The sequence below is a fragment of the Candoia aspera genome, chromosome 7, assembly GCF_035149785.1.
Source record: "Candoia aspera isolate rCanAsp1 chromosome 7, rCanAsp1.hap2, whole genome shotgun sequence".
In the NCBI taxonomy this organism is placed as follows: domain Eukaryota; kingdom Metazoa; phylum Chordata; class Lepidosauria; order Squamata; family Boidae; genus Candoia; species Candoia aspera.
The window spans coordinates 84475875-84497208 of NC_086159.1; the positions used below are offsets into that span (position 1 = coordinate 84475875).

Below are 21334 nucleotides of genomic sequence, written 5' to 3' on the forward strand. Positions count from 1 at the left end.
AGAACTACAAACCTCCATTTGATGTTCATTTGATTAGCTATTTGAAAGATCTGTAAAATACTCAGCTTTACATCTTATGACTTTTTGGTTTGCTCTGTGATGTAAAAGATTACAATAGAAGTATGAAAGATTGAAGTTCAATCTTTGAAGCTGAAGCAGTGATTCTGAGTTTCATGGAGGGAAAGTGGACTATTTTACAAACCTTTAAATTGGATTCTCAATATAATATTACACTTTCAGCTATCTATTGAATTAAATTGATTTGATTTGAATAGAATAAAATACCCCCTAAAATGTCAGTCTGAACTTTCCTTATGAATAAATGTTATATTAAACACTAAAAATTTCCTTTTCTTTGAAAAGCTAATTTGGGGATTTCACTGGGTGGTCTATGAAATGTGAAGCCATTAGTGGACAGCTAGGACCACTGAATGGAGCAGAGCTTAACACAGCAGAGAAACTGCACACAGAAAAAGAATATTATCTAAAATAGCTTTAATTAGCATGTCAGAGAAACATAGGTTATTGATCTTAGTCCTCCCAAGCATGAAGAATCACACACTTAGACAAAGTAGGTTTAAAAATAAGGAAAAGAATATCTTACTCATGTTATTCTTGGTCCAGTCATATTTCCGTTCTCAGTAGAAAAATTATGATCCTTGTTTCTTCTTTTGTACATAAACCTAATGAATTCTTATCCCTCATTGCTGCCAAGAGCTGTGTGTGGAAAGTGGGAAAAATCCTTCTTCAAGGCCCAAACATGTGGCCATAATGGAGGGAGAGACAGCAGCATGCATGCTGCCTCCTCGGTCGGTGGAAGAAAGAGGAAGGAGGGAGAGCAGAAGTGGGAGTGGCAACAAACAGCTTCCTCACACATAGAGTCTGCATCCTAGAGCAACTCATACATATGCTAAAATGAGGTATGCTGATTTGTTAACATCTCCAGTGAAATACACATATGATAAACTATGGAATCTCATTTCTGGAGTGCAAGAAAACTATTTGTGACCTACAGTATTTCATGAAGGGTTTGTTCTTTTGTTGAAAGCCAGCAAGCAAGGGAGGGGTTTTAAAGGTTTTGTCATCTTCTGCTTCATCACACTGATCCTCATTTGCATGCTCAATGGACTTGGAACTGCAAATCCAGCTCTTCACTCTTTCTTGTCTTGCAGGTGAAGAACACATTAAATGAAGACTATTGCATAGATCAAGGACCAGTTCCTGGGAACACTCCCATAATGTACAACTGCCACGGATATAGCCCGCAGGTAAGTTGCCAATACATTCTTTCTGGTCTGAGTCTGCTAAACAGTGGAGAGAATAAAAATTTCATCTTTGGTTGACTCGTCAACCAAAGATGCTTAAATGACCAAAGACTCTTGGGGCAGACTTCAGGACCTGATTCGTTACTCCTAGGTATGTAGCTCTGAAGACCTCATGAAGGGGATCTCTGTACAATGTCCTTGTGCTTTGGAATAGACGGTAAATGCTTTCCTGTTGTTTCAGGGTCCTCCAGGGAACAGTTGGGGGAGGATTGCTTGCCAATAACCAGAAGGTCCTGCATCACTGCAGTGTCTTCTCCCTTTCAGTTCCCTTGTTCAGAGGCAATGAATAAAGAGGCTGATAAGCAAATGATTAAGTGATTGCTCTAAAATTTAGCCTATGTTGGATTATGAATCTGGTCATATATTTGGGATATTACTTAGGTAGAAATTTGCTTTAAAGAATAATCCATAAGATTGCTTACATCAGTTAAATTAGTGTAATTACTTTGTATAAAGGTCCAATTAATAATCATAGTTAATTGTAATTAATTAGTACAATTAATTGCACCTTAGTGTAATTGAAGTTAAATGACAATACAGCATCATGAAGACAGCCAGCAGTAAAAGTATGTATGACCAGAGTCCAACAGCCAGGCCTTTCTCTGAAATAAGTTGCATGGCTATTGTGGCCAAGAAGGTGGATCTTGGAAGGGATGGCTGCTGGTGAGGCATTGCAGCATGAAGGTGGCCAGGGATTTTGCGCCTAGGAGCATGCAGAGCAACTGGAGTTGCAAATGGCTCTGGGGAGCACTGCTGCCACCTAGGACTTGGGTCAACTCCAGACAGCTTCTAGTTTAGGAACTTACCTGAGAAGGGAATTATGCAAATACCTTGTACAGTATATGTGTCCATCAATTTATCCCAACACTCAGAGCATGCTTTCTGCTGGGCTGGGTGGGAAAACCAGGTCTTAGTTGCTGCCCTGAAACCCAGGAGGGAAGAGGCAGGCCAGCTCTCTAGGCAGGGAGGGAACTCCAAAGCATTAACAATGCCCATCGCCTGGCTCCTGTCAGACTGAACCTGCTGCAACTGAGAAGAAGGGCAGATGATAACCTAATTGCCAGCTAGGTGGGCAGTCTTTTTTAGCTGGGGCAACTGCATCTCCTATGAGGCATAGGAAGCCCTTTGCGGTTGCAGTAAGGTCTCCAGATGGGATAACCTCCTCCCCTGCCAATGTTTGGCCTTCTTTCAGGTGATTTTTGGGGTTTGGAGAGCTTTTAAGGTTGAAAATAGGAGACATTCCTCAGGTATTGCACTCCTATTCTCACCCTGGTTTTGCAACCTCGTATCTGAAATCACACCCCTGAAAATTAGCCATTTTGATGTCTTGATGTCAGTGTGCTTTGTGGGCCATAAATGGAGTGGGTGAAGGTTTCATGGACCTGAACTCGTGTATGACTGAGCCAGCCCTGGTTTGATATCTAGATCATGGGTTTCCAACCTTTTGGCTTCCCCCGGGCCACACTGAGTGAAGAGGAATCATCTTGGGCCACACATAAAATATATAATATAGCTAATGTATACAAATAATAAAACTTCACTTATTTTTTAATATTTATTATATTTTTTTAAAAAAGAGGGCAACATAAAACTAGTGGGATATTTGATCTTGCTTTTGTGAAACCAATGCATCAATGTCTGGTTAGATAAAAGTGGTTGCAATTCTCAGTTCTCAAGGTGCTTATCAGAAATTTTAATTCTAATTTTACTCTTTGGGTGATTCATCCTTGAAAATAGTTGCTTAGAAATGTACGTGCTGCCAAAAAGCGATGTCATGAATAAGGTGTGATTGTGAAGTGAGGGATATTTTTCTCTGGGAAGATAGGTCTTACAAAAGTCCAGTAGAGCGACATGATCAGATTTTTATTTGAGTTGAATGCCTGATTGCAACTCTATGCATTCCATTTGAAAATTCAGAGGTAATGTAGTTATGTTGACTGAAAATGGAGTTGAAAATATACCAAAATATTGATGATTTTTCCAGAAATCTTGAAGCCTGTTCTCAAATTCCTGTATCAAACTGAAAAGCAAGGCTGCATATTTCTCACTGTTCACAGGACTGTGTTTAGCCAACATATTAAAATGTATAAAAATATTTTCCATAACTTGAGCTTGCCATACTTTAAGTTTCATTTCAAATGCTGTTATGGTTTGAAACATTGCAGTGATAAGTTGGTTTTCACCTTGAAGACACATGTTTAACTCATTTAAATGAGTGATCAAATCCACCAAAAATGCTAAATCTGTGAGCCATTTTTCATCTTCAAGTTCTGGCACAAATTTTCTTTTTGATTCCATAAGCAACTTGATTTCATTTTGCAAATCATAAAATCGTTTCAGCATTTTACCCCGACTTAGCCACCGTACTTCAGAAAAGTAAATGATGTCCTCATAATCAGCATCCATATTTTTATGGAACTCCTGGAACTGGCGATGATTCAAACCCTTGGCCCTTATGAAATTCACTGCTTTGATGACAATTTGCATGACATTCTCCCGTTTTAAAGTTTTCATGCATAAATTTTCTTGAAGTAGAATGCAGTGATACTTCATCAAACATGAGTTGCTGGTGGCACTTGCATCGTCTTCTATCAGTTTTGTAAGTCCCTCACTTTTACCAACCATCGCCGGGGCACCATCAGTAGATATACCAGATATGTTGACAATAGTTAAAGAAAATCACTTTAATGTCATTTTTACTGCTTCCTACAACTCAAGAGATTTAGTTGTGTCTTTTAATGGCACCAAAGAAGCCATTTCTTCAGTGACATATTCATTATCAATACCTCTAACAAAAATGGCAAGTTGAGCTGTATCTGTAGCATCAGTACTTTCATCCATCGCCAAAGCGTAAACTTTGAAATTAGCAGCTTTATTCTTCAAACCTCTTTCGATTTTCCTATTTCTTCAATTCACCTGGCTATAGTCTGGTGAGACAAACTGATTTAAGAAAAATTGCTTTTTTTATCAGGACAAATTATATCTGCCATGCTTTCCATACACTGCTTAATAAACTCACCATCGGTAAATGGTTTTGACTTTTTTGCAATCAGATTTCCTACCAAATAACTAGCTTTTATAATAGAGTCTTTCTGAGTTGTGACTTTAAAAAAAAAATTGTTGAGACGACAGACTTTTTTCCAGTTCTGCTAATTTTTCCAGTTCTGTTGTCTTTACAACAGATTCCTTGATACGCTTTGAATTTGGCAGCATGTTTAAGTATAATGCCTTTTCAAATTGTAGTCCTTGAAAACTGACACATTTCCCCAAAAATTAAACATAGTGCCTTAGCATTCGTCTTGACAAAAAAGTACTCATCTGTCCATTTTTCATTGAATACTCTTCCTTCATCCACAATTTTTCTTTTTTCCTTTTCTTTTTTGGGTTCTGTTTTCTGTTGAAATGATGTTGAAGCCATGCTGGAATAAATTTATTTAGGAATAAATATATTTTTTAAGAAATAATGCAACAAGCCCCTTGTAAGTCGTTAGGCAGGCAAATAAACAAAGCAAAGTTTAATAATCAAATAAGAAAACTTACATGTCTACTTAATAGTTGTCACAGAACATGTGTAGGTAGGTTGAAATATTAAATATAACTTCAAGTCGCCACAAGATGACGTGTGTAGTGGGTGGTGGCAGCATTAGCACTGCACTGCCCCCTCTCCTACACAATGGTCCATTGTTTCTACCTACGCAGTCTGAGCTCAAGCACCATGCAACTGAGTCACAAAAAAAAATCACAAAATAATATTAAAAGTTTACGATTTTGGGGGGCCGCGCTACTAGCTGTTCAGGGCCGCATGTGGCCCACATGCCGTGGGTTGGACACACCTGATCTAGATGCTCTTCAGAATTGGATGAAAAGGGAAATGTAATGGTTGCCTATTCTAAAACACCATCAGACTCATGAGTGTCAATTCAAAGATATCTGATTTATTAAAGAATAGTATGCAGGATCACAGAGAAAGCTGAGAATGATGAAAGCGTGCCAAATTCAAACTAAAAACCCTTGGTGCAAATGAAATCCCTGCCCCCATAGAATCTTCCCAAGTTCACAATCCCAGGTGCTCCTAACAGTTTCTGATGGTCTGCGGGAAAAGTCCTTGAACAGAGAACATAACCCAAACACATTCCATTGTCCTGATTTCACATACAGAGCTTGGTACAAGGTCTCACAGCAGCTCCCTCCCAAACAGAAACGTGCATCAGTGCCATGGCATGTGAAACGTTACGCTGTATAAACTACATTGAATCGTGAACATGACAGGAAAGTAGAACTCCCTGTTATTGATAATTGCTGTAGCACAATAGAGATGAAAACTGTACCCAATTATTTCCAGCACATGTTCTATCATAGCACTGGAGAGCTCTTTGTGGGTGGTTTACGATCTCGGCGCAACACTGTTGACAGATGCTTAACAGACTCTGGAAAAGGAGAGCTGCCAGTTATAGAGCAATGCGATGAAGCCATGAGAAAAGGAGAGAATATGCACTGGGATTTCATGCAAGTAAGCTTTTAATTTAATACTTTATGAATACGAGGCACCTCAGAATAAAGAACTAAGCACCTGATTGATCATGTGTGTCTCCAACCTTGCATGGCTTAAGAAGACCTTATGTTCTTAGGGCAATCACAGCAGGAACATTAAAACAGTCCATTGTGTTTTGCAGTCAGTAGGAGCAGAGAAGTCTTCTGACCCACTGGGTTTTTGAAACACAGATCCATATTATGTGGGAAGGCTGAGATGTGAATGAGGAGCTGAGGGGTCAGTGTTTGGAAGGCCAGGTGCAGGGAAGCCAGAAGCCCCTGGATATGATGGATGGGACATCTGGCCACCCTGAAGTTAGGGTTCAAGGGGGAGAGGCTGAGGACAACTCATTCAATAATGGAAAATGTGTGGTGAGCAGGAAGGGAGAAGTGGCTCACTGGGGAGGAGCTGGTATGAGAGCTCAAGCAACTGCAGAAGAGGAGAGGAAGCACATGTGGGTGTGCTGGGGGAGAGCAGGTTTTTCAGATCTCCCTCTCTCACAAACAATATGCAGCTTTGAGTGCACTCTACCAGAGAAAATAGGAAGCTAGCAGCTTTTGTTTAGTACTGTTGCTTGTGCCTAATGGAGTCCATTTCAATAGAACTTCAAATCTGCTCCCATAGAAATGTAGAGCCAATTCCTCAATCAGAGGCTCTGGAAGTGCCTGGATCAGTGATGCTTATGTTGCCTCTGCAACTTTTAAATAATAAATCTATTGCTATGGTGGAAGTTTCAAAACATCAGCAAATAAATCAATATCTATAATATTATGGGAGACAAAAATCTCCTCTTTGATGGAGTTTTAAAGGTTAGTAAAAGAACTCCAAGCAGCTAACAGCAATTTTGCAGAGTAGAAGTGTGAACCAAAAAGAGAACTTGCACATTAAGCTTAATTATGTTCAGAAATAAATTCAGTCTTCACACAGTAGTTAGATGAAGAAAAATAGAGATAGCTTACTTTTATTCAGTAGATCTGGATACAAGTAGATAGCATTGTGCAGCCCCCTGCTTGCATGTGTGCCACAAGAGTAATGGAGACTGTTAATCCCCCAAGCCCAAGAAGAAGGAGGAAGAGGAAGTCAGGTGATCCACATGACATCCCACAAGAACAATAGAGATGCAATTTGCTAGAGAGACCCCTTATGCTTATGAGACAATGCTGAGTTGATCCCTGATAATTCTAACACCCTTCAAGGCATCTTGTGTGCTGCATATACTTCCTAGCTGGTGGGATGCAGGCAACATTGGCTTGCAAGGTGGTAATTAGATTCCTAACTTGCACAGAATAGCAGGATCATCCTTGGGGTGAAGCTGGGCTTTCATGGCCCTTGTGGTGTACTGGCCAAAATGTGGTACTGATTTCCTTACTGTGGGCAGGGAAGCTGCATGTGGCCAGGTGGTACTAACTCTGATGACCTACACTACACCTTAATTATCTTCCTGGCAATAAGAGTGCAAAGGTGGACCCTCCTCCTGGAGGTTTTCAAACAAGGGCTGGATGGTCACCTGTCAGAGAAGGTGGAGTGTTGACCTCAGTGGACAGGAGGATTAGGTGACCCACAAGGCTCCTTCCACTCATCCGTTGTCATGCGCTGCCTACCTCTGAATAACGTTCAGACGCTGGTTTGCAAAGCAGGTTCTGGTTTATTTCAGGGTAGGTACAACGTTGGTAGAAAAAAGCTGAGAGTGACAGGAGCGCGCCGGTGCGGGGTTTAAATACCCCGCGCCGGTCAGCGCCCCCTCGCTCACGGTCACGTCACCCCCCTTTGTCCCATGCGTTGCCCTGCCATTGGTTGAGGGTTTCCAGGATCGCCCATCCTCAGGTTTCCATTCTTCTGCTGATTGCTTTCAGCTGGGCGATCCCCGTTGTATTGCCGCTGATGGCTTGGGTGGCTCCGTGATTCGTTTAGCTATTGTTTGTTAGCCGTTAGTCGTTGTGGGTTGATGGCTACTTAACTTGTGCCCCTTCACTTATTTCCTTGTCATTGTCATGAGTGCCATTGCGCTGATGACTTTAGCTCAACGGCACTCATGACATACTGCCCCCTTTTCGGATAGTGTTCTCCCCCGGTTTTCTTGGTTTTCCCCGTGGAGCTGTCAAAACGCCCCATTTTTTTTTTTTTTTTTTTTTTCAAAGTTCCCGCCGGAGTAGTTGTCGCCCCTCCCTTTGCTCCTCCCTCTACCACGTGCCTTCCCAGGGTGTGTCCATGGTGCGCATGCTCGGGTTCTGACCTGGCGTGCGCATGCTCCAACCACACCCTGTTTGTTTGGCTCAGTTCGGCGAGGCGAGAGGCGTGGCTGGTCGGGTGCTGCTCAGCTCCAGGTAGGGCCCTTCTTTTCTTATTTAGAGTGCGTCGCCTTTGTTGTGTCTCCTGGGCGTTGCCCCCAGGTTGCCCTGTTGACTTGCTTGCCACTCCCCCGCGGCCGGGGGGCGGGGGGAGGGTGCTTGCGATCGTTTGTCACCACCCCGTGGGCCCGGGGCGGGGGGAGTGAGTCCCGGGGGGGGAAGGTCCACCCAAGTCGCGGGCTTGGGGGGGGCCCTTTCCCTTGGGGCACGGGAGGCGGGGGGGGGCCTGCGGGGGGGGGTTGGTTTTGCTGACCTTGATTGCGGTTTGTCGGGGTATGCCCGGTGAAATGCTCTGGTCAGGTCAGGCGCGTTAACGTTGTGCGCCGCCACCCATTCCGGGTGGGGGAAGTGTTTCCACCTGACCAGATAGTGTAGAGTTCCTCGTTGCTTGCGGGAGTCGAGGATGTCCCTGATCTCGAAGTGGTGTTGCCCGTCGATCATTAGCGGTGCAGGCTGTGGCGTGCTTGGGTGCCATCGGGAGGTGGTTGCCGGTTTTAGGAGGCTGGTATGGAACACCGGGTGGAGTCTCCGGAGGTTGTGTGGCAGGTCCAGGCGTATTGCTACCGGGTTCACTATTTGCGTGACTCGGAACGGCCCGATGTACTTAGGCCCCAGTTTTTTCGAGGGTTGGGTTGACTTTAGGAACTTGGTGGAGAGATAGGCCATATCCCCCGCCTGGAACGGCGGTTGTTGGCGCCGGTGCTTGTCGGCCTGCTCTTTGTAAGCAGCCTGTGCCTCCTTCAGCGCCGCCGTGATTACTGGCCATGCTTCCGCGATCTTCCGTCCCCAGTCGCTGGCGTCCACCTGGGGTTCCGGGGGTTGAGGTAGCTCCGGTATGGGGACGAAGTCGCGCCCCGAGACTACTTCGAACGGGGTTTTCCCCGTGCTCGTGTGGACGGCGTTGTTGTATGCGACTTCGGCGAACGGGAGCAGTTCAGCCCAGTCGTCTTGGTGGTAGTTCGTATATGATCGTATAAATTGCTCTAAGGTGGCATTAAGAACCTCAGTGGCTCCGTCCGTCTGCGGATGCCAAGCCGTAGATAGGGCCTGTTGGGTCCCCGTCAGCTTCAGGAAGGCCCGCCAGAATTTGGAGGTGAACTGTGTGCCCCTGTCGGTCACCACACGTGCGGGACATCCGTGTAGCCTGTACACGTGGATGAGGAAGAGTTTGGCTAGTTGTTGTGAGGATGGGACCGACGTGCAGGGGATGAAGTGGGCCTGCTTTGAGAAGTAGTCCTTCACCACCCAAATGGCCGTTTTCTTCTGGCTGGGTGGGAGGTCCACTATAAAATCCATAGAGATTTCCTCCCATGGGCGGGAGGGTTCTGCCACCCGTTGCAATAGCCCCGCGGGTTTGCCTGGTGCCCGTTTGGCCCTAGCGCACGTTGGGCAGGACGCCACGTAGGTTTTTACGTCTCGCCTGAGCGCGGGCCACCAGAATTGACGCCGTGTTAGGTGTAGGGTCTTGAGGAACCCAAAGTGTCCCGCTTGCTTGGCGTCGTGTGACCTATGCAAGATCGCCTGGCGTTGCGAGTCCGGGACGTAGATTCTGCCTTCCCCCCATGCCAGGTCTTGCGCCATCGTTACCTTGTCGGGGTTTGCCAGGAACCAGGGGTCGGTTTTGAGGGCGGCGGCGAGGTCCGTGCGCATTCCCCCTGGTAGTTGCGGTTGGCTTCTTTCCGTCGCCGGTTGTCCTGCCGTCGGCTGCGCCGTAGCGTCGAGCTGCCTCCGTGCGCCGCTTCGGGTGGTCACGGCCATTCCCAGTTGCGAGGCGGATAGGACCGTCCCAATGGTGTCTGGGGCGGGCTCTTCGTCTTGGGGCAGCCGGGAGAGGGCGTCGGCCAGGAAGTTCTTCTTGCCCGGCATGAACTTCAGCTGGAAATCAAAGCGGCTGAAGAATTGGGCCCATCGGACCTGTTTTGGGCTAAGGCGTCTAGGCGTTCGTAGGGCCTCGAGGTTCCGGTGGTCCGTCCAGACCTCGAATGGTTGGGTGGCTCCCTCGAGTAGGTGACGCCATGTCTCTAGTGCCGATTTCACCGCGAAGGCTTCTTTCTCCCAGACGTGCCATCGCCTCTCTGTCTCGGAGAACTTCCTTGACAGGTAGGCGCATGGTTTCAGGAGCCCCGTGGAGTCTTTTTGTAGCAGGATGGCTCCCAGGGAGAAGTCTGAGGCGTCGGCTTGGACCACGAACGGCCGTTCTGGGTCCGGGTGTGCGAGGATTGGCTCCGTCGTGAACAGCGCTTTCAGCTTGTCGAATGCGGTCTGGCACGCGGGAGTCCAATTCAGCACTGTGCCTGGGTTCTTGGCGCGTCGGGTGTCCCCCACCCCTTTGGTTTTGAGGAGGTCCGTTAAGGGGAGGGCTATCTCAGCGAACCCCCGGGCGAAGGACCTGTAGAAATTCGCGAATCCCAGGAAGCTCTGTAGTTGCCGTCTGTTGCGGGGCCGCTCCCAGTTTAGCACCGCTTCGACTTTTGCGGGGTCCATTTCGATGCCGTCCCCGGAGATTCGATACCCCAAATAGTCTAGGCGCTCTTTGTGAAACTCGCACTTTGTAGGCTTTGCATAGAGCTGCGCCCTTCTGAGCTTGTCGAGGACTTGCCTGACTAAGGTTACGTGTTCCTCGTGTGTTTTTGTGTAAATGAGGACGTCGTCGATGTAGACCAGGACCCCTTTAAACAGATGTTCATGCAGTACCTCATTGATGAGCTGCATGAACACCCCAGGGGCCCCCGCGAGTCCGAAGGGCAGTACCTTGTACTGGAAGGCGCCTAGGGGGCAGTTAAACGCCGTCTTCCATTCGTCCCCCTCCCTGATTCGGATGCGATAGTACGCCTCGCGAAGGTCCAATTTGGAAAAGACTTTGCCCGTGGAGAGGTGGGCGAGCATGTCCTTTACCAGGGGTAAGGGGTATTTGTTGGACAGGGAAGCCGCGTTTAGGCCCCGGTAGTCGGTGCAGAGCCGTAGGGTCCCGTCTTTCTTCTCCCGGAATAAGACGGGGGCTCCGACCGGTGAGCATGCTGGCTCTATGAATCCCCTGTCTAGGTTTTTATCGATGAACTCCCGGAGGGTTGCCATCTCCTTCGGGGTCATCGAATAGATCTTTGGTCTAGGTAGGGGGACGTCGGGCAGTAGGTCGATCCGGCAATCCGTCTTGCGGTGGGGGGGTAGTTGGTCTGCCTCTGCCTCTCCGAAGACCTCGGAGAAGTCGGCGTATTGGTCTGGTAGGTCTGCTGTGGTAGCGGCGTTGTCTTGTGTGGTCGCCTCCGCTCGTCCTACCGTGGGGTTGCTTTTGCCAGCTGGTGCCGGTGCTCGATACTCGCTGTCGCCGAATGTGAAGGTGCGGGTCGCCCAGTTGATCCGCGGGTTGTTTTTCGCGAGCCATGGCATCCCCAGGACTGCAATGGGCCGTCCGATGGGCGTGACTACGAACGATGTGCGCTCGGTGTGAGTGCCCATTTGCAGGGTGACCGGCTCGGTTTGTAGCGTGGCTGGTTTCCCTCCCGCTGTAGAGCCGTCCAGCTGGTGGAATGCCAGCGGCGTGGGGAGGGGGAAGCAGCGGAGGTCGAGTTTGGCGACTAGGTCGGGGTGGATGAGGTTTTTTGAGCACCCCGAGTCCACTAGTGCCGCGGCCGTGGTGGCTCCGTTGCCGGCAGAGAGTTGGATTGCTGCCAATATTACGGAGCTTTTGTCGTTTCGTTGAGGTGGTCCGCGTTGCTGTCCCACCGCCTGCCTCGCCACGCGTCTCAGAGCAGGCGGGGAGCATTTCCCGCCGGCTGGTCGGGGTCGGTATTGTCCTCTTCCCCCCAGTACGCGTCCCAGCCCTCTTCCGGTGTCGCTGTGGCCACGGTCATTCGGCGGTGAGGGGGCGGCCCCGGGTTGGGTGGTTTGGGGCTAATTTTCGGGGCGGGCTTGGGCGCGCTGGTCGGCGGTCGGTTGGCGAAGCAATCCGCCGTCTTGTGCCCTAATTTGCCACACCTCCCGCAGGGCTCCCGGTTGAACCTCTTTTTTGGGTATATGGGGCCGGCCATCCCCCCGTGTGGTGCGGGTACCTTTTTCCCGACATAGTTTGTGTCTTCCGTGGTTGTCATAAGGAAGGTGCGGTGCGCGTGTTCGGCTCTCCCCGCGAGGTGGATCCACCCGTGTAACGTTTCTGGGTCGTCGCGGTAGAGGGCCCATTGGAGAACGTCGCGGTTGAGCCCCCTTTTGAAGATTTCCAGCAGGGTGGTCTCAGACCAGTCGCAGACCTTTCCCGCGAGGGCTTTGAACTCCAGGGCGTAGTCAGGGACCGTGCGTGTGCCCTGTTTAAGTCTCTGGAGTGCGCTTTTCGCCCGTACTTTAGCTAGGGGGTCTTCGAAGTAGTTTTTCATCTCTTTGATGAAAGCAGGGAAGGTGGCGAGGGCGGGGGAGCTGGACTCGTACAGTTGGACGTACCAGTCCGCCGCCCTGTCTTGGAGTTTGATCGCCACGGCGGCGATCTTGTCGGCCTCGGAGTCATAGGAGTGTCCGTGCCTCCCCATGAACTCCCTAGCGTTGGTAATGAAAAACGAGAGTTTTGAGGGGGTCCCATCGAAGAAGATGGGGAAGTCCTTTGGGGCCCGGGCGTTTTGTGCGGCCCCGCCTCTCGCTTCCCGGGGTGTGGTGTCGGCCGCCTGTGCCGTCTGCTGGCTCTCCGCTGGCCCGTGTGGGTTCGGTGCTTCGCTCGGGGTGTGGGCTTGTGCGGGGACGTCGTTGGGTGGCGTGGGGGGCATAAGCGCCTGGAGCATGGTCCGGAGTTCCGTCAGCTGAGCCCGCATGGCCGCGAGTTCAGCTCGTGCCTCCTCGTCCACAGCCCGCGCCGCCGCTGGGGCCGGTTCCGTTGGCGCGTCCTCGGGGGTGGGTTGCCGGTGGGGTTCATCGTCCCTCCGCCGCGGGTCCGCTTCCTCCTCCGTCTGATGGGTGTCTCCGTCGTCCTCCTCCGTGTTGAGCACCGTGGGGCTGTCGCTCCACGCCCGTTGCTGGGGTGCGATGTGGGGCGCGGGGTCCTCCGCTGGTTTCGGAAGTCGTGCTGCTCCCTCCCGCGGTCGGGTTGCCTCCGTCGCCATCTCCCCTTGGGGTTGGAGCTGAGGCTCGGGTCGGGTGGGGTGGGCGTCCATGGCTCCGGGAGTCCGCGGTGCCTCTGGCCTCGGTCGGTCCTCCTCTGTCTCTTGCCGCGCGGCTCGCCCTCCTTGCCCGCGCCGTTCCGGCCTCATCTTGCTGGTCTTCTCGCCGTCTACTCCTCCCACGGCTCGTTGTCGTCCGGTGGGGCTCGGCGAGGCTGAGTTTATGACTCTCAGCTTTATGTCATGCGCTGCCTACCTCTGAATAACGTTCAGACGCTGGTTTGCAAAGCAGGTTCTGGTTTATTTCAGGGTAGGTACAACGTTGGTAGAAAAAAGCTGAGAGTGACAGGAGCGCGCCGGTGCGGGGTTTAAATACCCCGCGCCGGTCAGCGCCCCCTCGCTCACGGTCACGTCACCCCCCTTTGTCCCATGCGTTGCCCTGCCATTGGTTGAGGGTTTCCAGGATCGCCCATCCTCAGGTTTCCATTCTTCTGCTGATTGCTTTCAGCTGGGCGATCCCCGTTGTATTGCCGCTGATGGCTTGGGTGGCTCCGTGATTCGTTTAGCTATTGTTTGTTAGCCGTTAGTCGTTGTGGGTTGATGGCTACTTAACTTGTGCCCCTTCACTTATTTCCTTGTCATTGTCATGAGTGCCATTGCGCTGATGACTTTAGCTCAACGGCACTCATGACATCCGTTCTATAAGAATGGGCATTCCTCTCTCACCCGATGTTAAGGGCAAAAATGCTTCTCTTCTGCTAAGCTTTTGATTGTTAACTGCATTCATGATATTGGACTGGTAACTATAATTGCATTTATGTTATATTTTATAGCTTAGTTGTTTACATAGTTTTACATAGTTATAAGCTATCTGGAGTGTTCACACAAACTAAAGACAGGGTATACATTCAATAATAAATAAAATATATTGTTACAGGCACTGAATTCAATGATGTGGTTATATTTTTATTAATATTACTGGGTTTTTTTTATTCTAGGGATCATCTATAATCAATAGGAAAACAAAAAGGTGTCTTGAAATTGTGAAATATCATGGATCTCCCTATTATACTCTAGTGATGCAAAACTGCACAGAACAAAAATGGTTTATTCAACATACTGTGAAGCAGTGGGGAAGGCAGCAGTAGGGCAGCGGGTAAGTCTTTCTTCAATTCCAAAGGTGGCTGCAGTGCGGCAGAGACTAATGGGAATAGTCTGGTATTTCTCAGTCAGGAATACATTGAAAGATTGTTACCTTACTTTTGATTCTGGCGTGTGATTCTTTTTCAACTGTGTGTGTCTTATATCTTGCTGCATTAAGAATGCAGCATCTGGGGGATCATGAGCATTTTAAGAGGGTGGAAAGGTGTACTTAAAAGGAAATGATATATATTCACTCAGAGGGCGCAGTAATGGCTACCAGCCTCAGGGGCTTTAGGAGGAAGCCTCTTCGGGGTAGAGCTGTGTGGAACCCTATATTTTCCATTCCTCTGCTGACCTTGGGAGGAGGGTGGTTCTCTCTCTTCCCCAGAAGGTCCTGGAGTCAATTGTCCTCATGAGGGCACAAACTGGAGGAATATTTTTGGTGGCGGTGGCCATCTCCGTACTTGCGAACGAACTGAGAAATCTGGAGGAAAGACACTTTTTGTTTAGCAGTTTGTAGCAGAGCCAACACAGAACATGAGTTTGCTGGATCCACATCTCCTGCCCCCACTGCCTCTCCCTGGGTGTCCGAGTGCAGGTTGTGCTCTGCCTCGGTCACCCGTTCTTGAATAGGGGAGGGCCCTTTCACCTGGACCCTCAGGACAGGCTTTTCAAGGAAGGGCTTTGCTTTTCCCTTTTAACCAGGGTGCCAGGAGTCATGAAGAATAAGGATTTTGATTCTTAAAAATGCAACAAAAATGAGGGCTGGGGCAATAGGACGATTGCACTAAGCCATGGGAGGCATAATATACTGATGCTGACCATCAGTAACCCTCACCCTCACCCGAGAACAGAAAAGCAAAAAAAGATAGATGGATAGAAAAACAGGTGCAAAGATAAAGCCACACAACAGAGCAAAGCAGTCCAAAAAGAAGCCTGGAGGCTGTATGGAACTGGAGGGGAAGGAAGCATCTCCGACTGAGTGGCTGTGGGTGCTTGGGTTGCCTGGATCTGGGGATATTCTATCTCTGACCTTGGATGGGGTGGCACTTCCCTGTTCAAGGGTGCTGTACAACTTGGGAGTCTTCCTGGACTCTCAGCTCCTGCTCAAAGAGCAGAAGGAAGCTGTGGTCAGGAAAGCTTTTGTCCAGCTTCGTCTGGTGTGCACCCTTCCCTAGATCATGGGGGGGGGGGGGATGGTGGTTGTGTTCAGACAGTCACACCTGTCCTGGTCACCTCATGGCTTGACTACTGCAACATGTTCTACAAGGGGTTGCCCTTGAAGACCACCCAGAAGCTTCAGCTGGTCCAGAATGCAGTGGCATGAGCACTGATGGGCATGCCTTGGTATGCCCATGTAACACCTCTGCTTCACAAGCTGCACCACTTGCCAGTTTGCTTCTGGGTGCAATTCAAGGTGCTGTTCATTACCTGTATAATCTTACATAGCGTAGGGCCTCATTATTTGAGGGACCGCCCATCTTCCATCTGCCTGGCCAATTCAGTCTGGCAGGGTTGGCATGCTCTGGATTGATTAAACAATGCCATCTGTCAAGATCCCAGTGGCATGCCTTCTCTGTTGCAGCACCTGCCCTCTGGAATGAGGTTCTCCCTGAGATCAGAATGGTCCCCGCTCTGCTGATGTTTCAAGGGGCCTTGAAGAGCTGGCTCTTTGCCAGGCTTTTGCTGAGGATGACTGAAGCCTCCTTTTAACCCAGGCTGTGCTCCTAGTTCCACCCAGTTGTTATCCTGCCATCTCTGTCTTTCTTTCTTTTTTCTTGTCCTAATGTTTTAAATAATTTGTTTTTAATGTCTTGTTTCAATGCTTTAAGTAAATTGTAACTCTGCTGCCCAGACTTGCTGGGAGTTGGGCAGCATATAAATTTAACAGAGAAACAAACAAAGTCCCTGCCACCGCTCCCAGACTGGTTTCTATTCTCCCAGGCTTTTCAGCGGAGGCCCCCATAGTCCTTTGCAGCTTTGGGGACTTCCCTGTAGCAGCTCCGAGAGGGGAAAGGAAAGTGGAAGCTGCATTCGCAGCCGGGATCCCACCTCCCCGCCTCCTTTGGAAGGGGAATAAACCTTCAGATCCACTACAACTCATGATATTCACGCATCATTACCTTAACTTTCTCTTCTGTAAACCAAACAATACAGACTCTTTCAAACCATGTTCATGAATGCTTTGTTCAATTAATATAATTGTTAAACTTCTCACTTGAATAGTTGATCAACATTTAATGTTTTATTTCAGAGTATCATCCAAGATGCTTGAATTTTCTTGAAAGATAGCGCTAGAAATTTTACTTGCTTTCCTTATAGCTAGTTTACATATGGAAGTTTTTCATTCTGTTTCACTCTACTAAAATTAAGGTTGTGCATCAGAGTTAGTTAACCCTAACCCTAACTGTTGTGGAAAAACCCCCTCGGGGAAACCCGGGGAGAGGAGGAAGAGGAGGAGGAGGACAAAAAGGAGGCCCCCAAATCCTGGAGGAACCCCTCCAGTGAACAAAAAGAAAAACTGAACCGAACACTATCAACCACCCCCTTCCAATCCACACACCCCCAACCCTCCACAACAAAGGACCTACTCAGGCAGCAACACTTCCCAGTCACCCCCACTCCCAAGAAGTCCACCTGGGAGGCCCACAGAAGCATCCTGCAGCCCTCAAACAGTGGGAAAATCCTCTTCAGTGACTTCTGAAGCCATCCAGGGAGAAAACAACAGGTAGTGGCAGTAGGAAACAGCCTCACAGCCATTGCTGCTCTCCAAGCCTAGGAAAGCAGACAATTTTTTATTAAAATAACCCCCCCCCCCTACAGAGTTGACCGTATTGCTGCTAGAATCTGATAGGCTCATAAAGAGTACATAAGAGTGACCCTCTCAGCATCAAACCCCCGCCCCCCATCCCTCACCCTAGCACTAGGGTTAGGGGTTAGGGGATCACAATTTTTAGGAAATCACAATTTTTTATTGAATAAACTAAAACCCTACTACAGTGTCAACTGGCTACCCTTAAAAATGATGGGCCGAGCTCATGGGAAAGACAAGAACCAGGAAAAAAACTAGAAACACCCCAAACAACCACCACCTGGAAACATAAGCCCTACTTTCCACAAGCTCAACAGGGACTGAGTCCAGTAAGTGTAACTGTCATGTTGATCGTTCCAATGGTCTGGGTCCATCGTAACGTTTTGCATGTCAATTTTCCTGATCCGTGTCTGTCATTTGCGGGGAGGGGAATTTCAGCCCTGCCGGGCTGTAATCTCCTTACTGTTACTGTGGAATGTATGTTTGGGTTATTGCATGTGTCCAAGGTTACTTTCCCAGGCCGATGTGTAACGGTTACCAACACCTGGGAGGGGGTGGTTGCTATGGTGGGGCGAGGGGCGGGATCGGGAGTGAAGCAAGGGTTTTTAGTTTATATTTGGCGCGTTTTTGGTCATTCTCAGCTTTCTTTGTATTTGCACACTATTCTTTCAATAAATCAGTTTTCATTAAGAACCTGCTTGTGAGGCTGAGTATGTCAGAATAGGCAATCATTACAGTAACCTTAATATGTCCAGTCCCTCTGATCCAATCATTAAAGTCATGAGATCGGAGTAGTGGCTGTAGCTGCCTTCCAGGGCCACAGCCATGCCCACTTCTGGCGAGATCCCAAGCGTGCTCTCTTTGCCCCACAGCGTGTGTCCAACTGGGCAAGCACCCCGTCTGCCACTCGGCCTGCTGAAGCAGTCTGGTGAAGCAGCCCCTGCTGCCACTCATTAGCCATCTCCATTGCTCTGCCACTAGGACCTGCAGGATGAGGAGATTTAGCAGCTGCACCGACAACCATGGCACCACCCGGAAGCACCCAAGGAATACGCCTGGCTGAGCTCCCGTCGTCCAAGGGTGTGGAGGGGCTACACATGCTGAAACACGTGGGCCCCCACTCTCCCTGAGCTGCTCCTTGGGCACCAGAGCACTGGGGACCACAATGTTATAGGCCCCTGGCCGACTTCCGTGCTGTTGTTCCCTTGGGTGCCGCTTACGCCGCGGCTGCTGTCGCCTCCACTGTGGCCAGGACTGTTGGTGACCGTTATCACTATGAGCACCCTTTCTGTCTTTTACATGCAAAAAGCAGCCTTTTCAGCAGCTAAACGGTAGAGAGCAAATTCTGAAAGTCCTTGACTACACTTGCAAGTTTTGAGATGATACAAACCGGGCTGGGAAAGGGAATGATGCAACCCATTAATCTGCCACTTGTGGAATGTTATCTGTAACCAATGTTTTCTATTGTTCAATTCTCACATGTAATCAGTCTTTTATTGTTTGATTACTTGCTTTATGACGTATCACGTACACCAAATGTATGTACCATTTGTCTCTGTACTTGACCCCTAAAGGACTTGACCAACCCCCCCCCCCTTTAATAAATGCTTTTGCTTTTGCCTGAACTGTTGTGTGATTTGTGTTTTCAGGTAAGCAAAAAGCCACGTTGCAAAATTAGCCTCTCACCTAAATTCAGGGACCAAGTTTTTATCAGCTCCATGCCAAACTTGGGGTGCCTGAGTTTCTAGGCAACAATTTGGGGGCTTGTCCAGCAACTTGTCAGGGCTCAGATTGGCCTGCCTCAGTCACAGAACATGCTTGCCAGTACAGGGTGACTTCACCCACGTGCCTTCAGAGGAGGCAGAAGACTGAGGAGCCAGGAGGGGGTAAGTACTAGGTGATAATCCCTTGGGAGAGAACATAAGGTAAGGGAATGGTACAGGGGAACCCCAGTTGGGGCTCGTGGTCCAGTTGTGTGACCAGGTAACCCTGTCCATCCAGCAGGGGATGGCCAAAGGAGAGTGGTCATACTGTACACAGGGAAATGGACCAATACACTGGACACCTTTCACGGAAGGAGAGGTGGTCACAGTGGGGCTCTTTTTGACTTGAGACTGCTGGGGGCAGTCTGAATGCAAACTGAGGAGAACCATCCCCCCCAAATGGACTTTTGGGAACTGTGGGCTGATGTGGCTGAACGACGAGTTGCCCAGATGATGGTTCAAAAGACTATGCCCTGCACCCCTTCCCTTGATCTGCTGCTCCCATCCTACTTCCAAAGGGACAAGGATGACCTGACTCCAGTCTTGGGTCCTCCAGGGAGGAGTCGTAGGAAACAGAGTAGGAGTGCGGGACCTACAATCATGCGGGCGTTCTCACCTGTAGGCCCTTTGCCTGATGGAGAAAGAGCTGTAATCAGCTCTGATGGAGCAGATCAGTATTCGAGAAAGGGAGCGTATGGGCATAGAGGGGGAAGCCTTAGGCTACCCACTTTGTGAGTAAATCAACTAGACTGCAAAAAAAAAAAAAAAGGAATAATAAAAAAAGCTAGCACAACTGAAAACAACCAACACCATTACAGGAGCAGCTGGACTGTTCCCTCTCAGGATCATATGACAAGTTTACTTAAAGAAAAATTTCTGCAGGGTTGGGATGCTGGAAAGCTCTTGGTTCAACTTGGAATGGGTAAGAAACAAGGTTTTTTTTTTCCTAAACAGAAACCGGCTGAGATTTATGGAAAATTATGGTAAACAAAATCAGCCAGAATGGGGACCTTTTAATTGTTGTCAACTGAAACTTTTGAAACTTTTTTTTTTGGTTAGAAGAAGAGAAAATAAAATAAAAATGAAATACTGGTATTGTCGGGTACAACTTTTGGATGAAATTTGTCCCTGCAATCCAGAAGCCGATCGTAACATTGTCCAAGACCTCCTTGTAATTTGGCTATGAAGCAAAATTGACCCTATTAAGAGTACTCAGAGAAATACCAGGAAACCATTTGTTCAGAGATCTGATGAAATTCATGATGCATTTTACACCAAACATTGAAAGAGCTTTTAAGCATGTGCAGCTTAATGTTAAAAATGAAAAAGATCTTAAAGCTATAGCAATTTTGGGTGTGTGTGAATAATTTGCCACTGACATTTGTATTTTTTTTTCCTTATAAATATTGCTCAAAGTAAAGTAGTAAGTGAATTGGAAATAATCAAGTGATTATTGCAAGGCTGTAATTTGAAACCATCAAAGCTAATAGAAGATTTGGTACCCAGCAAATACTACTACCATGCCATTACTATCAGAATCATCAGCCTTCATTTTATGAATATGTAAGTAAAAGAACAATATATTTGTTTCTGTTTACCTGTCTCCCTGTTGAATGGTTTGCTTGAATTCCACATGAACCTCTCCCACCTATACACCAGGACCAAGCATTCATTTCTCCCAGCTGAGAGATAGGGATTTCTCGTACACGTGTACCGCCTTCACGGAGCCCCTCCCGTTTGGTGAGTGACAGGGGCTCACAATTTACGTCTCGATTTTGGCGGGCATTTATGAAACTGGTTGGTACCAAACAAGCCCTCTCTACGGCGTGGCATCCTGAGACGGATGGATCTACTGAGGCTGTCAATTCCACATTGGAACAATATCTACGTGCGTTTGTTAATTATCAACAAGATAACTGGGTGGATCTTCTTCCCTTTGCTGAAGTGGCTTATAACAACGCCGTACATCAAAGCACTGGCCAGGTTCCTTTTAAAGCTGTGTTTGGCCGTGATTTTGTTCTGATACCACCCCCACCCACAATCTCTGCCTCCATCTCTAACCGACTGGCACAAACTCTGACAGACTCTTGGCAGAAAATACAACAAGCACTGCAACATTCCCAATCCTCTTATAAAAAATATGCGGATGCAAAGCGCTCCCCCCAGCCTACATTTAACGTGGGGGATAAAGTCTATCTCTCCACAAAGTTTATCAAATCACCACAACCATCCAAGAAACTCGGTCCTAAGTTTATTGGTCCTTTCCCTATTATTGTGCAAATAAACCCTGTGACCTTTAAATTGGATTTGCCACATAATCTTAAACGTTTGCAT

The 21334-nt window shown here is 48.2% G+C and overlaps 1 protein-coding gene across 1 annotated transcript in view; it reads left to right on the forward strand.

Moving 5' to 3' along the window:
- GALNT8 (polypeptide N-acetylgalactosaminyltransferase 8) overlaps positions 1-14553 on the forward strand; it is a 72985-nt gene extending 58432 nt beyond the window's left edge. Inside the window, exons 9-11 of the mRNA XM_063308398.1 lie at positions 1173-1268; positions 5668-5835; positions 14281-14553. Of these exons, the coding sequence (XP_063164468.1) occupies positions 1173-1268; positions 5668-5835; positions 14281-14430 (414 nt within the window). The 3' untranslated portion in view covers positions 14431-14553. The remainder of the gene's footprint in view (positions 1-1172; positions 1269-5667; positions 5836-14280) is intronic.
- The last annotated feature ends 6781 nt before the right edge of the window (positions 14554-21334 follow it).